At 34.8% G+C, this 14,383-nt stretch overlaps 1 protein-coding gene across 1 annotated transcript; it reads right to left on the reverse strand.

Moving 5' to 3' along the window:
* Positions 1-348: 348 nt before the first annotated feature.
* On the reverse strand, positions 349-790 carry LOC123684337 (lipase 3-like). The gene is made up of 2 exons (XM_045623561.1): positions 627-790; positions 349-574 (listed from the first exon to the last, which is right to left on the reverse strand). Exons 1-2 carry the CDS (start codon positions 735-737, stop codon positions 425-427), a joined length of 261 nt encoding a protein of 86 aa, XP_045479517.1. The 5' UTR covers positions 738-790; the 3' UTR covers positions 349-424.
* Positions 791-14,383: the final 13,593 nt, after the last annotated feature.

Raw genomic sequence — 14,383 nt, forward strand, 5'->3', positions numbered from 1 at the left:
AAACAAGTGTTCTGAGTTGTATTGAAATATCTTCAGCTATTTTCGAATTATTGCAAAATAACACCAGCAATTTCTCAAATGTTTCGAAATTTCCTTTTATTTTCATCAGTATGATCTACACTTTGAGTTTGTTACACTAACATTAGGACAATCTTTATCTACTACTTTTCTCGTAAGTCTACCAAACTAGAAAATATGGGTCCCAAAATTTCAGAACATAATGTAAATTCTGGATCCAGTTATTGAAAGTAAAGTGACGCTTCATTTGCTGTTGTTTGTAAATGGATTAAAACGAGTTTCGTTTAAGGATATAAAACATAGAGCTATACAGATTTAAAGACGTCTTTCGAAAACATATTTAATTCGAATAAATAGCAGTGCTTACATTATTTAACAATGTTCATTCAGGTGTTACCCTAACAAACTAATACTTCTTCAAGTCTTCGAACACTTCGTCATACACCAAAGTCTTAATATGATTACTCCATATAAAATTAACGTGATCAAAATCTTCCAATGGCACCAAACTTAATCTGATACAGTTGGGTAAGATCTTAGCCAAATGTTCAACATCCTATAAATTTATATAATTTTAAATTATTCGACAATAGTTTGTATTTGCTCACCTTGTACCCTGTTGCCTTGTCTTTACGTGCATAATGAAGAGCCACAGGTGTCACAACATTCGTCAAATTATATTCTGGGGGAATTGATTGGCCATACTTGACTTTGTTCATTGAAGATCCATAGTCATATTGTCTGAAGCGACCTTCAAAATGAAACTCTCAATGATTACCTACTTAGTTCCATATATCATGACAGTACAATGAACTTAATGAATTTGGAAATTCATTATCAAAGAAATTGAAAGAAAATTAATTTTCACAAATATTTCAATATTAACATTTTACTATTTCGGCAACACTAATTTCTTCGAGTTATATAGACCGCATGAAGAACCGATGAACCAAAGGTTTTCGAAAAAAATTCTTCAAAATTTTTTCAACAATTTTTTTTCCAAACTTCTTTTTTGCAATTTATACAAGTTTCCGAACGTCACAATCTATATGAAATAGCCAGATATTGGTTTACAAAAACGCATACTCGATGCTAATCCTAGGGCATTTTTTGCGCCATGTGCTGCACACAGATTAAATTTAACTGAAAATTATGCTGCTAAGGTTTAAAATGGAACAGTGGACTCTTTTGATATTATACAAGAACTATATACAGGGTGGCCATTTGAAAACGAAACAGACGAGATTACAGACGAAATAAAGTTTTTCGATAGAAATGCTCGGACAGGTCGATTTCTGTTTCGAGGGGGACAACTTAAGATGTAGGTTACGGACGCATAGCGCTTCAACCCTTGCTGCTACAACCCCCACCCTCAATTTTTGAATAGGGAAGATGGGGTGAGTGATACCTCAATTTAAAGGTATTTTTATACTGATTTCAGCACAGTAATTGTTTTTTCATTTTATGCAAAAGTTTATTTTCGAAATATTGAACATTTTTCAAATAGGACACTACGTATATTTCTACTTATTTCGATAGAGCTAAAAATTACCATTTAAAAAATATATCAGACTTGATCTTTTTTCAAGGTATGATCGAAGTCCCAACAGCTCGGTCGTTATATGTAAAAATATTCATTTCGAAAATAAAAATAAAAAAAATAATGGTGATAGCTATGAAGTTACGGTTTTGCCAATGAGTTTCTCATGGAAATTGTTCCTCAGAAACCCTGATCATTTTTCGCCTATCTAGTATAGAAATAGGACTTTCCCTTTCAAAAGTGTCCATTTCGGCCCAACCTGTACCAACTTACTGATGCCTTCTACAACGACTTCAGTACTTCGCTTGGTAGCGTACAGAAATGGCGTGTGATGGGATACTTGTTGCTACAACTATAGCATTATATGTGAAATAAAAATTCCAAAAATGGCCACGATGGACGAAAGATTGGTTACAGAAAAGGAGGAAGTATTCACACATTCATTTATTGTGCATTTATGTAGAAGTCTTAAAGCCTAATATTAGGGATTCATCAAGCCTAGTAGCTTGATATTTTAACCAACTACTTGTCTTGAAAATCGAGCTCGTGAAAAATTACATACTTGAACTTGACTTGATTCGAGATATTCATTACTTGACTTGATATCAAGCTACTTGATATTACTTGAGCATGTAAGCACGAGTCGCACGTCATATATTTCTGCAAGCTAGTGCGCGTTTAGACAAAATAAGGGGGTTCCCCAAGCTCCGAGATAGGGATTCACGACTTGATATTCAAGATACTTGATTTGGGCTTGACTTGAAATCAACTCAAGTCAAGTTGAAGTTTTCAATGTTAAAACAAGTATTCATTCATCAAGTATTTGACTTAACATTGAGAGACTTGACTTGAACTTGAATTGATTTCAAGTCAAGTCCAAATCAAGTCGCTTGAATATCAAGTCAAGCTGTGAATCCCTACTCCGAGATGACTGAAGCGATCGCCAGCAGTTGCGAAACTAGAGTTGACTCATGAAGAGGCATTTACCCCCACTTTAAAAAACCAGAATCTTCCAATTTTTAAGACAGTTATAGATAATAATATATAGATAATAGTTTGATCGACAATCTATCTAATAAAACGTATCGTTATTAACAGAATTCTCAGAGTGTGCTATCAAACAATCTTGATAATTGCTTTTGTTTTTCGAGCTTTCAAGAAATTTTCATTTCAGTAATACCTACCAATATCGATAGAGATGGCAAGGAAAAACAGAAAATACTCAAATGTATTGCAAGAATTGTAATGTACTCTAAAACAATGATTACAAATTTATAACTTTTAGGTGAATACAGTGCAAGTGAATGTCTGTGTTGAAATCGAGATCAAATGGCTTGCTCTAATTTATTTCTTTTGCAGAAACATGAGGAATGTATAGGAGCCTTTCAAAACCTGGAACAATAATTAGAGCAAAGGTCAATGCGTTGGTTGGTTTGGTCCCACATTACAATATAATGAAATAAAGAATATGTACCTAGGTGTGATAAAAATATTTTTCTTGCAATATTCATTAATTCCATCTTACCTTCATCAGAAATTCGTAGTTTATATGAACTACTGGCCTAGCTTCTAGATGTAAAGGAATTTGCAATTTTCCAAGAAATAAAACAAATGTTTTCCTCAGTTTTATAGGAAGTTCATACCAAGGGGTCATGTATAAGGTTATCGCCATTTCTTCTCTCTATGAAATAAATCAAATAAGTATTGAAAAAGCATCAGGATCTCTTGTGTGCTCGTTCTTTTAATTGCCTATTGTGTCTTTGGAAGGCTTATCCGTGAATTCAGCATCAGTAATTATTTCGCATATACAGGGTTGAGGGTGTTCCTAAAGGAACAAACGAAAATGAGTTATTCCTTGGATAATTTTAAGAAAAAACTTCCATGAATAAACAGTGCTCGCTTTTTTATCAAGAATTTTTTCTACCAACTAGATACAATTTTTTTCATATACCATTTCTTTAAAAGAATGAAAAAATGAACTTCAATTCAGTACTAAACTTTTTGGTTTCTTGTATTTTTGTCACATCTATCTTGTACGATTACGAGAAAAAAATTCAAACAATTGTCTCGTCATCCTCACGAACATCCCAATTATCATAAAAATACAGTTATCAAGCTGTTATGATTGAATCAATTTTTAGTTTTTTGTCTAGGTATCTGCCTGTTAGACTGAAGGTGTTGAAACACAAGAGTTTCAGAAAACATGTGAAATAACTCCAAAGTGAGAGATAATTTTATAGCAGAAATGAGTATGTGAGTTCAGTTATTATCTAATTTAATTTTCTGTTTGGGTAATTTTTTTTATATTGATGTATCCTATACAAAATCAATTTGTCAAAAAGGGTGTATGAACTACACAAAACTATTGGCTCGATCTGTAGCAATGATTTATAAAGATTCGATGAACTAGTATAGACATCACAAATTGCAGGGCCCCCGCAACCGCGCGTTCAACGCGTGCACCGCACGCGGGCGCCACTCCATAGGGGCGCCAAAATCTCTTATAGACCACATGAAAAACCGAAAGACCAAAGGTTTTTGAAAATTTTTTTTTATTTTTTTAACAATTTTGAACGTGCAAAGACATCTTTTACACATCCAAACAAGTTCCCGAACGTCGCAATCCCCATAAAATAACCTCGGCCACAGATTGCAATTATACGATTCTTTTCGAGTAAACAAATCATAAATAATCATCCCTGTGTCGGTACGGGATTTTTTTATGGACCACCTGCACCTGACGGCGGGCACCATTTCTTCGATCATCACTAAACGCATATGGTACACATAAACAATCATAAATACCGAAGCAATAGCTTTTAGCCAGGGGAATTACTGAAACTGTCGCCACCATCTGTAGGAAAAATACTACAGGTTACAGAGAATTTCTGAAACTACCAAAATCTGCTTGCTATGCTATAACAGCAGAAACCTATCCAAAGAATAGTTATTTTGTTTCGAAACGTTTAGGGGTTGAGGTCAAGACGCAAAAAATTCTACTAGTTTTTCTGATTGGCAATATTTATCCTCAGCCATTACAAGACATGAAACATCAATTGCACATAAAGTTCACATGAATAAATGGATGAATTCAAAAAAAATGTTAAAATTGTCCACAACGGTGAACGATCATCACTTACGGGTTTTAAAACTGAAAAAAAATATTGGCATGACGTTCTAGGAAGAATTGTTTCAATTGTTAAATGTTTATCCAGACAGTGTCTAGCTTTTCAAGGTTCTTCTAAAAAACTTTTTGAAAATGATAATGGGAACTTCCTCAAAAAATGATTTCATCTTTTGATCCTGTGATGAGAGAGCACATTAGTCGAGTGCAAAACTCACAAATTCTTGATGACCCATTATTTAGGCTACCAGATACAAAATGAAATTATTGAATTGATGGCTTCTAAAGTAAAAAATAATATTTTGGATATGGTTCGAAGTTCCAAATATTATTCAATAATTTTAGATTGTACACCGGATGCAAGCCATACAGAGCAAATAAGCCTCGTTTTGCGTTATGTTGTTCTAAATGACAGTTCTAAAATGGTTCAAATACAAGAAAGTTTTATAGCGTTTAGTCCAATATTCGACTCTACAGGGGAAGGGCTATTCAATTTTGTTATGGGATTTTTGGAAAATTTAAATTTAGATATTAAATACATGAGAGGTCAAGGGTATGATAATGGGGCGAATATGCGCGGAAAACATTGGTTTACAAAAACGCATACTCGATGCTAATTCTAGGGCTTTTTTTGTGCCATGTGCTGCACACAGCTTAAATTTAACTGTAAATGATGCTGCTAAGGTTTCAAATGAAACACTGAATTTTTTTAATATTGTACAAGAACTATATACATTTTTCTCCTCATCCACAAAAAGATGGGATGTTATAAAAAAGCATGTTCCTCAGTTACATCTAAAACCCCTAAGTGATACTAGATGGTCAAGTAGGATTGATGCTATAAAACCACTAAAATTTCATTTAATTCAAATATGTGATAGCCTTTTAGAATTAGCTGAAAATGATACTTTCACCATAGAAACTAGACATAAAGCAAATTCTCTTTTATCAAATATTCCAACTTTCAAATTTATTTGTAGTGTAATAATTTGGTATGATGTTTTATTCCAAATTAATATTGTAAGCAAAATGATGCAGAGTGTAGCGATGGACATTAAAGTGTGCCAAAACTATTTAAAGAATTTAGTTGATCATTTTAAAAATTATAGAGATGATAATGTTTTTGAGGAAAAACTTTCTGAAGCTGGAAAACTAGCGGCTGCTCTTGAGATAGAGCAAAGTTTTTCTCCATTATATATTGTAAGACGAAAGTATAAACCAAAATTGTTCGATTATGAACACACGGATGAGGCACCTCAAGATCCAAAAATCGCTTTCAAAATTAATTTCTTTTTGAAAATAATTGATCAAACGCTAAGTTCTTTAAATAGTAGGTTCGATATGATATCTGAATACGATAACGTTTTTGGTTTTATTTGTGATATTCTTAAATTAAATGACGAAGATCTATTAAAATGCTGTCATTCTCTTCAACAAAAGCTTACTGATCAGGAAAAGAAGGAGGCTGACGTGGAAGAAAATGATTTATTCAACGAGATAAAAGCCCTAAGATTGTTTTCATTACCTGAAGCGTCAAATCCTCTCGAAATTCTACAAAATATTTTTGAAAATAATCTAACTTCTTCTCTACCGAATCTTAGTATTGCCTTAAGAATCCTTCTGACTTTACCTGTGTCTGTTGCTTCTGGTGAGAGATCATTCTCTAAATTAAAAATAATTAAAAATTATTTGAGGTCTACTATGTCACAAGAAAGATTATCTGGATTGGCCATCTTAGCTAAAGAGCAAGAGATACTCGATAAAATTGATTTTGATGATATAATAAAAGAATTCGCAGCAGCCAAATCTAGAAAAACATCTATTTAATTTTATCCTTTAATTGAATATTTTATTTGTTATTCGTTTATTGTTTGGTTTATATATTTATGAATAGATTAAAGAAGAATAAAGCTCAGGTTTTGAAAACTCTGCAGTTTCATTACAAATTTAAAATAAAATGCGGTTTTGATCGAATGCTTGAATAAAATAATGAAAAATTTAAAAAATGTATTATGCAACAACTGACAGCATAAAGTTCTTAAGGCATCCAATAAAGGTTGCTGATAGTTTTTTTAACCCTTCTACAAATAAATTCCAAACGAAAACTGAAACATTTTTTGCCGATTATCCTGCGACGTTTTTCTCCACTTCCCCCCTTTAAGGGGCGCCAAAATATTTTCGGCACGCGGGCGTTGATGACCCTTGCGGGGGCCCTGATCACAAAAAAATTAGGACTACAAAAAACTCCCTGTATTTCGAAATACAGTTGTTGTTCACATTTTTATAGAACATTTTTCCTTAAAACTGTACGCGCAATCTCTCAAATATTTCAACCAAATCGGAGCTTTTGTAACGGGTTGTTTTTTTTTTCGATAAAAAAGAAGTCTAAAATGAATTAATTACCTCATTTTCAATATTTTGGCCGACAGAACATACCATCAATTCACCAATAATATAAATGCTCAGTTCAAGAACACTCGTTACGTCAAATGACTAAAAAAATTGAATATTAATTTTATAAACGCCAGACAAGTCTCGCACAAAAACTAATTGTGGAACCTAAATAGGAACAGAAAAGATATAACATTCGTGGAACCTATTTTAGGTACACTTTAAAGAATGATGAAGTACTTCAGTACTTCAGTACTTAAATATAAAGCTCATCAGCTATTAATAAATAATTAATTAATAATTAAACGAATGTCTGCATGTTTATACCTTATCCATTACTGACTACACCACTCATCCGATTAGCTTGCAACCAAGGGCGTAGAAATAGAAGGGGAGGTACTGGGAGTAATTATAAATTATATATAAATATGATATTTCAGAATTCTCGTAAACTCGAAAAACGAATTTTCTTGAAATGAACCAATAATCATTTGACTTTCCTTTGAAATCGACAAGGCAGTAAAAAATCGGACCATTTTAAGATTTATAACTTTATTATCGCTTTCAAGACGAGTACCTTTATTGCCCTACGTGCACGTCTATGTCCGAGGTTTATTATTTTCCTTCATCTATCTGCTTTGTTGGCGTCGCCCCTTATTTGCCATCTCTAATTTTTGCATTCGTCATCGGTATACATTTATCCATTTTTTTCGGTTTTCGTATAATTCTCGTCACAAAATTTCAATACTGTAGTTATCAGAGACCTGAACTGAGTAATTCGCATCGAAAAATTGTCTGGACTGTGTTATACAATTTATTGTGTTCCATTCAAATTCCAATTTATATGTGCAGATATCAGTATTGAATTGATTATATCTAAATGGTGGTCCTAAATTGGAGGTACAAATGAAAATGACAGATTTCTCGGATCATTTCAAGAAAAAAATTCCTTCAACATGAGTCCGCAAACGCTTTGTTTTTGAGATACTGGTGTTAAAGTTTGAGTTTTTTGTCTCATAGCACCTTCCCTACATAAGATATTTAACTTGAATAGATTTCCAATTTAAAGTTTTCATCTTATGATATCCTTATTTTGTATGCAAATATACAGGGTGAAAGGGGAAAGATTAATTTCTGACATTACAGATATGAAGAAACGTTGTTGTAAAAAAATGTTTTTTTTTTCGATAAGAAAAAAAAAGATCTACGCCCTTGCCTGAAACTGTAAAGTGAAGATAGTAGTTGAGTACACTCACGCAAAGATTCATCGCATAGAAGAGCTGTTCATACAAGTCTACCTGATTACTGTATTCAAGTTTCAATTTTCGCAAAGTAACATCGCCAAAATTCTTGGACCCCCCTGTGTTTGTCTAAATAAGTCAAGAATTAAGTGTATTACAATGTACATTTAATTAGTTCGTGTAACCAATGCAATGGCTGAGTTTAATCTTAATTGAACAAGAAAAAAAATTACAAACAAAAAATTGTCCATAATACAATGATTACCAGAAAATGAAACATAGAGGAAAACCACTTCAGAACAAAATCAAATATGAATTAATTTTCGGTCTGTCCTTCCCTGTTCTGTAGTAAAGTGCTGAAGGGCTTGTGCATGGAAACAATAAGGTTACCAAAGCGATGTTATCCAATTTTTTAGGCCGCGAGTATGAGTTCCTGGAGAATGCTGGGGTGATTAATTCTGTTTGAGATTGCTCGTTTCATAAATAAATATCACTTGTGTTCAATGGGTTTCATGTCTGGAAAATTTGTAGGCCACGGTAATCTTTGAATAGTCGCAATGTCTATATAGTGAATTTTGTACTCTTTTCATGCGATAGGGCCTAGCACTGTCATCCATAAAAATGAAATTCCTCCAATATCTTCAGAGAGGATAAATAATGGGTTCAATAATGTTTTGAACATATTTATCATCTATCCTCTGTCATAGTGTCTAGAATGAGAATGAGCTACATAAGAAAACCATGCTGTACCTATGCCTCCCCAAAACATTACTGATCCTCCTTGGTATTAAACAACTTCTCTGGCTAAAGGTATTATTTCGTGTTGCCTTGACCCTCTCCAAACTCTGTGTCGAAGACTATCTTTAACTGAACCCATTCTGGTTTAGCCCGAAAATAGTTATTTTCCGCTCGAAACTGCCGGTCAAGCAGTCGAGTGTTGGAAAGACACTTTCCGCAAGAGTTAAGAACAACATTTTTTCTACAAGCGCCTGAGATAAATTGAAACTCAAAAGATTTGTTTAATTATTCACATACACGTGAATGGCAGACGTAATTCTGTATGTCGTTACCATACTTATCTCATTCTGGACGTTAATTAGGCGTTCGGTGCATAGAGACATGACAGAATTTAATTTATTCTTTAATACTTGCATGCTGGAAAGTGACTCTTTGTGACTTAAAATGCGTGTGGAAAAGAATTGAATACATTTCGCCATTGACCCAACCGCAAGTCTCTGTGTTCCTGTGCTCACTGTGCTCTTAATGGTCTCCTGGATCGCAAATTGACTCTAGCAAGTCTCCGCCGTATTATGGTACTGAAAATTAAGCGTTCAGATAGCTGATACCATTGTTTAATTTATTTTATTCCTTAAACAATGCTGATACTGTAGTGGTTCGATTCCGATGTACATATCCTGGTAGATACCAATCTTCTCTTACCTCAAATAACCCTTAGAGCATTAAAAAGAGGAACGAAAATCGCTTTTTAATTGATGCATTTGTTTTGATTACAACATTCGTACATTTGAGTAATTTCGAAATTATCAATTAAAGCTCAAAAATAGTTTACAATGTGATTTATTTATGAACATTCTTTCGTGCATCGAAAAGGTCAATGTTTTTCTCATCTTGACGATTTATCTATTGTGAAGTTATGAAAAAAGGATTCCGATGAAACATTCAACAATTAAATCAGGATTCTGCACGCCTATGGATTCAAGCTACCCGAAGCTAACTCATTGTGATTGACGACACTGAACTTCCATCTCTCTTGTATTCGGGATCGAGCACAAATGTTTATTTTCCGGATAACTATTCGGATAACTGAAGTGCGGGGAATCCATAATCTATCCCCGATTTGATGATTCGACACACCTTCATCATGAAAAACCACTATTCTTGCTCTATTGAACACTGACAATCTTTTGCCAGCCATTTTTCTTCTTCTTAATGCGGCGCTTATCCAGCTGAACTGAGGCCCAGTGGCCCATTTTTCATCCGCATCGTTCTGGAGAGACTCAGATCCTAGACATGCAGACAAAAATGTCACGAGCCTGTCAGGAGGGGTCCCTCTCACCATAGGAATAGTAGGTTTTTTTTTTTTTTTTTTTTTTATACGCATCTCTCGGGAAAAGACTGAGCTTATAACGCCCTTTCAAGCGCCCCGAGATGAATTCAGAAGAAATCGGTTTGTGCGTGTCTTAAACTGCTGTAAGTTGTAACCAAGGGGGAATACATCTTGAGGTAGGGTATTCCATAGCCTCGCAGTTCGGTAAAGAAAAGCCTTCTGTTACACCGATGTCCTAGCTGTAGAAAGATGCACGACAAACTGGTGACTATTATCGGCTAGCCTTGTTCGTCGATCAAATTGAGCCCCTGGAGGAATCATGGAGGCAATGGCAGCAGAACACCTTCCGTGGTAGTATCTGTAAAAAAGGCATAGGTGTTGGATTTCCTAGGTGTGTTAACCTTAACCCAGTTAAGTCACCACAGTTGAATAATATGTGTTCGACCGTTTCATCAGTGCTCCTGCACCAGCGGCATAGAGACCATCCGGCCAATCCCATTCTCTTCAAATGTTTATTGAACAGGTGGCCAGTCAATGCGCCGGTTACCAGACTAAGTTGTTTCCTCTCTAGCAACAGGAATCTTTTGACCTCAGGGTGCGAGGACGGTCTCTCAATGAGAATCCTCGATGACCTAGCCCATCTCCTGTGCTCCATTCCGGGGAATGGAGGAGGCAGCGCAGGCTCCGGACCTACAAATGCTGCTCTGGTCCCTCGCTTAGCCAATGTATCTGCCTTGTCTTACCAGGTATCTCCGCATGGGCCGGACACCAGATTACATTCAAAAAGTTACCAGAACCCAGCTCATGCAGAGCTTTCCTGCACTCCTCTACTAATAAAGAGTCAACTCTTACGTCGGATAGAGATTTCAGAGTTCCCTGACTGTCGCAGCATATTATGTAAATGTACTCGCTAAAGTATCCCCTGCGAATATTATCCAGTGCGCCGACTAGAACTGCATATAGCTCAGCCAGCAAAATGGAACAGTCCTTTCCCAGAGGGATAGCCTGATTGAAGCGAGGTCCACGTTATTGCCAGGCATAATTGCAAAGAAAAACCCAATAATTCCTTGAACACGCTAAATCGAACCACTTTTAAAACATAGGTATGTGAAATTAAAATGAATTGTTTTTGTTTACATTTCTGTATGTCTAGCACATGTGAAAGAAATAAAGATTAAATGTACAAAAAACCATACATGATAAATATTCGTTTCACAATTTACGAGGGGGTTCCAAGAATTTTGGCGTTATGTGTATTATATCTCTTACCACAATCGATTCATACTCTGCCAAAGCTATAATTCCCGAAACCAAGGAATATTGATAAGCATGACACCATCCAATGCTGTTATTCATTATTTTCACCAAGCTGAAAAAAATTGATTTCTTATCTAACACGCCTAAAAATTGTAATAAGCATATTGTTTCATTAGTTTTAGTTTGTTCATGAAAAATGCAAATTTATTCGTCAACAGTGATTCAGAAGTGATACTCCAACACTCCCCTAACTTTATGTAGAAAGATTGGTCTTTGATTTCGTATTCATCACTTTTTATTCAGAGCCGAATTTATTTTCCTGGAGAATTTTTTTGAGTTCTGCAAAAAGCCAGAAATCACCGAGGGCCCAATCTGGAGAATAAGCTGGCTTGTCTAGCAGTTGGAAGCGCAATTCGTTATATTTGACCATGGTTTCCACATATTTTTGACAAGGAGTACTGTGTTGGGGAAAGTGATTTTTTTCCTTTTCATTTAAGGATGTTTTTTCCTTAATTCTGCACTCATTCGATCCAATAACGTTACTTAAGCTGCCTTTCACACGACTTCGTCTGTTACCCTGGACAGGGATCCTTCGAAAGGTTTCAGCTTCTCGGGTTAGGAAGCACCAGGAATCTGTGGTGGGTAGAAGTCAATTGGACTCTCCTGATAGGTGAATCCCTGAGGATTTCTTATCCGCTACCCTTTTATTATTATTGTATTGCAGTTGGCGGTTAGACAAATGGACTGCTATATCATAACTGGTGAATTGAAGATTTTGTAGATTGAAGGGTGTACACTATTTCTCACTAGGTTCTTCAGTTTAGATTAATTTTGATTCTGATGTGCGGAAATCGCTTCATCGATTCTTTCAAGTTTTGAAAAAAAACCTCCGTATAGCAGCTCAGCATAAACCCACTGTTTTTTTTAATGAATAATTTAAAATTTTTTGTTTTATATCAATTCGAACATTAAAAGGTTTATCAATCGCATCTCAATTATTTCAATTATGAATTTTCATTACCATGAAATTACCATTTTTTCTAAAGCACTCCTTTAATCCAATAAACTTATAATAATAATAATAATTCAATTGAAGGAGGGCTTTAGAAAAATTGGTAATTTTTTAAAAGAGAGCGTTCAATGTATCGCTTCCTTATTTGATAATATTTTGATTTCTTGGTATTCTGAATTTTCAACCCGAAATAACGAGAACGTATACATTTTTTTTTGGAATTCATCACTGAAATAATTGAGATACGATCAAGAACCTTTCAATTTTCAAAGTGATATAAAACAAGAACTATCGATTTAAAAATTATTAAGTAAATAAGTTTATTTTAAACTGCTCTATCGAAATTTCTTCCAAGATTCAATAAAATCATTTCCGCACAGAATCAAAATTAATCTGCACTGAAGAACCTGAAAGGTATGAGAAAAAGGTAGTGTATCAGGCCAATTGAGAAGCTCCCGGTCTGATGCACAGTTGACGGTGCTAGTATTGAATCTATATAATTTTTAGTTAGTAACAACCTTGAAAAGATACGTTTCAAAATTTGACAGCAGTCCGACTATTAGTTTGTGAGATATTGCGTTGTGAGTGTAGCTACTTTTGTTATTTGAAAAAATATTTCGTGTGCTGATAAAATATTGCTTTTTGTAGGAAAAAATACAGTTGAAGCAAAATCTAGGCTTGATGAAGAGTTTCCGGGGTTTGCTCCGGGAAAATCAACCATCATTGATTGGTATGCTAACTTTTAACTTGGTTAAATGAGCACCGAAAACAACGAACGCAGTGGACGCCCAAAATAAGGTTTCACCAACGAAAAAATCAAAAAAATAAAAATAATTTTGAATGGCCGTAAAATGAAGTTTATCGAGATAGCAGATACTGTGAAGATATCATCTGAACGTGTGCATCAGATCATTCACGATTATTTGTATATGAGAAAGCTGTGTGTAAAATAGGTGCCGTGAGAGCTCACAATCGATCAAATGCAACAACGTGTTAATGATTCTGAGCAGTGTTTGAAGCTGTTAAAGTGAAATAAACCTGAATTTTTGCGTAGATATGTGACAATGAATGAAACATGGCTCCATCATTTCACTCCGGAGTCCAATCGACAATCAGCTGAAAGGACTGCACACGATGAACCGAATCCAATGCAAGGAAAAACACAACATCTGCTGGCAAGGTTATGGCATCAGTATTTATTTATTTATTTATTCATCCTCCTAATAAATACATGGAAGATTATTTCAACCCATCAAAAGTACATGGGGAGTCAACATCTGAGGTTGAAACGATATAAAAAAACAAACACTGGCAGAAACATCAATAGCATAATAAATATAAATAATAAATAAATAATAATTAGCAAACATAAAACAGATAAATCACAGATCTAGAAAATATTCATTCATGGAGTAATAGGACTTCTTCAGTGGATACTTCTTTAAATGGCTTTTCAGGGTTCTTTTTGTTAATTGCCTGAAACCTCGGGGTAACTTATTATAAACCTTCAGGGCTGTATGATCGATGGTCAGCTGGGAACATCTTATCATATGATGTTGAAGGGCAAGGTTGTTAGTGTGTCTGGTAGAGTAGTCATTATGAAAGTTGTACTTCTGGAAAGTATCCAGGTTATCATGAACAAAGAGTACACAGGCCAGGATCAGGAGAGATGGTAACGTTAGTATAGACTCCCTAACGAACAAACCTCTGCAGATGTCCAGGCGTCCTGCAC

The sequence above is a fragment of the Harmonia axyridis genome, chromosome 7, assembly GCF_914767665.1.
Source record: "Harmonia axyridis chromosome 7, icHarAxyr1.1, whole genome shotgun sequence".
Taxonomy (NCBI): domain Eukaryota; kingdom Metazoa; phylum Arthropoda; class Insecta; order Coleoptera; family Coccinellidae; genus Harmonia; species Harmonia axyridis.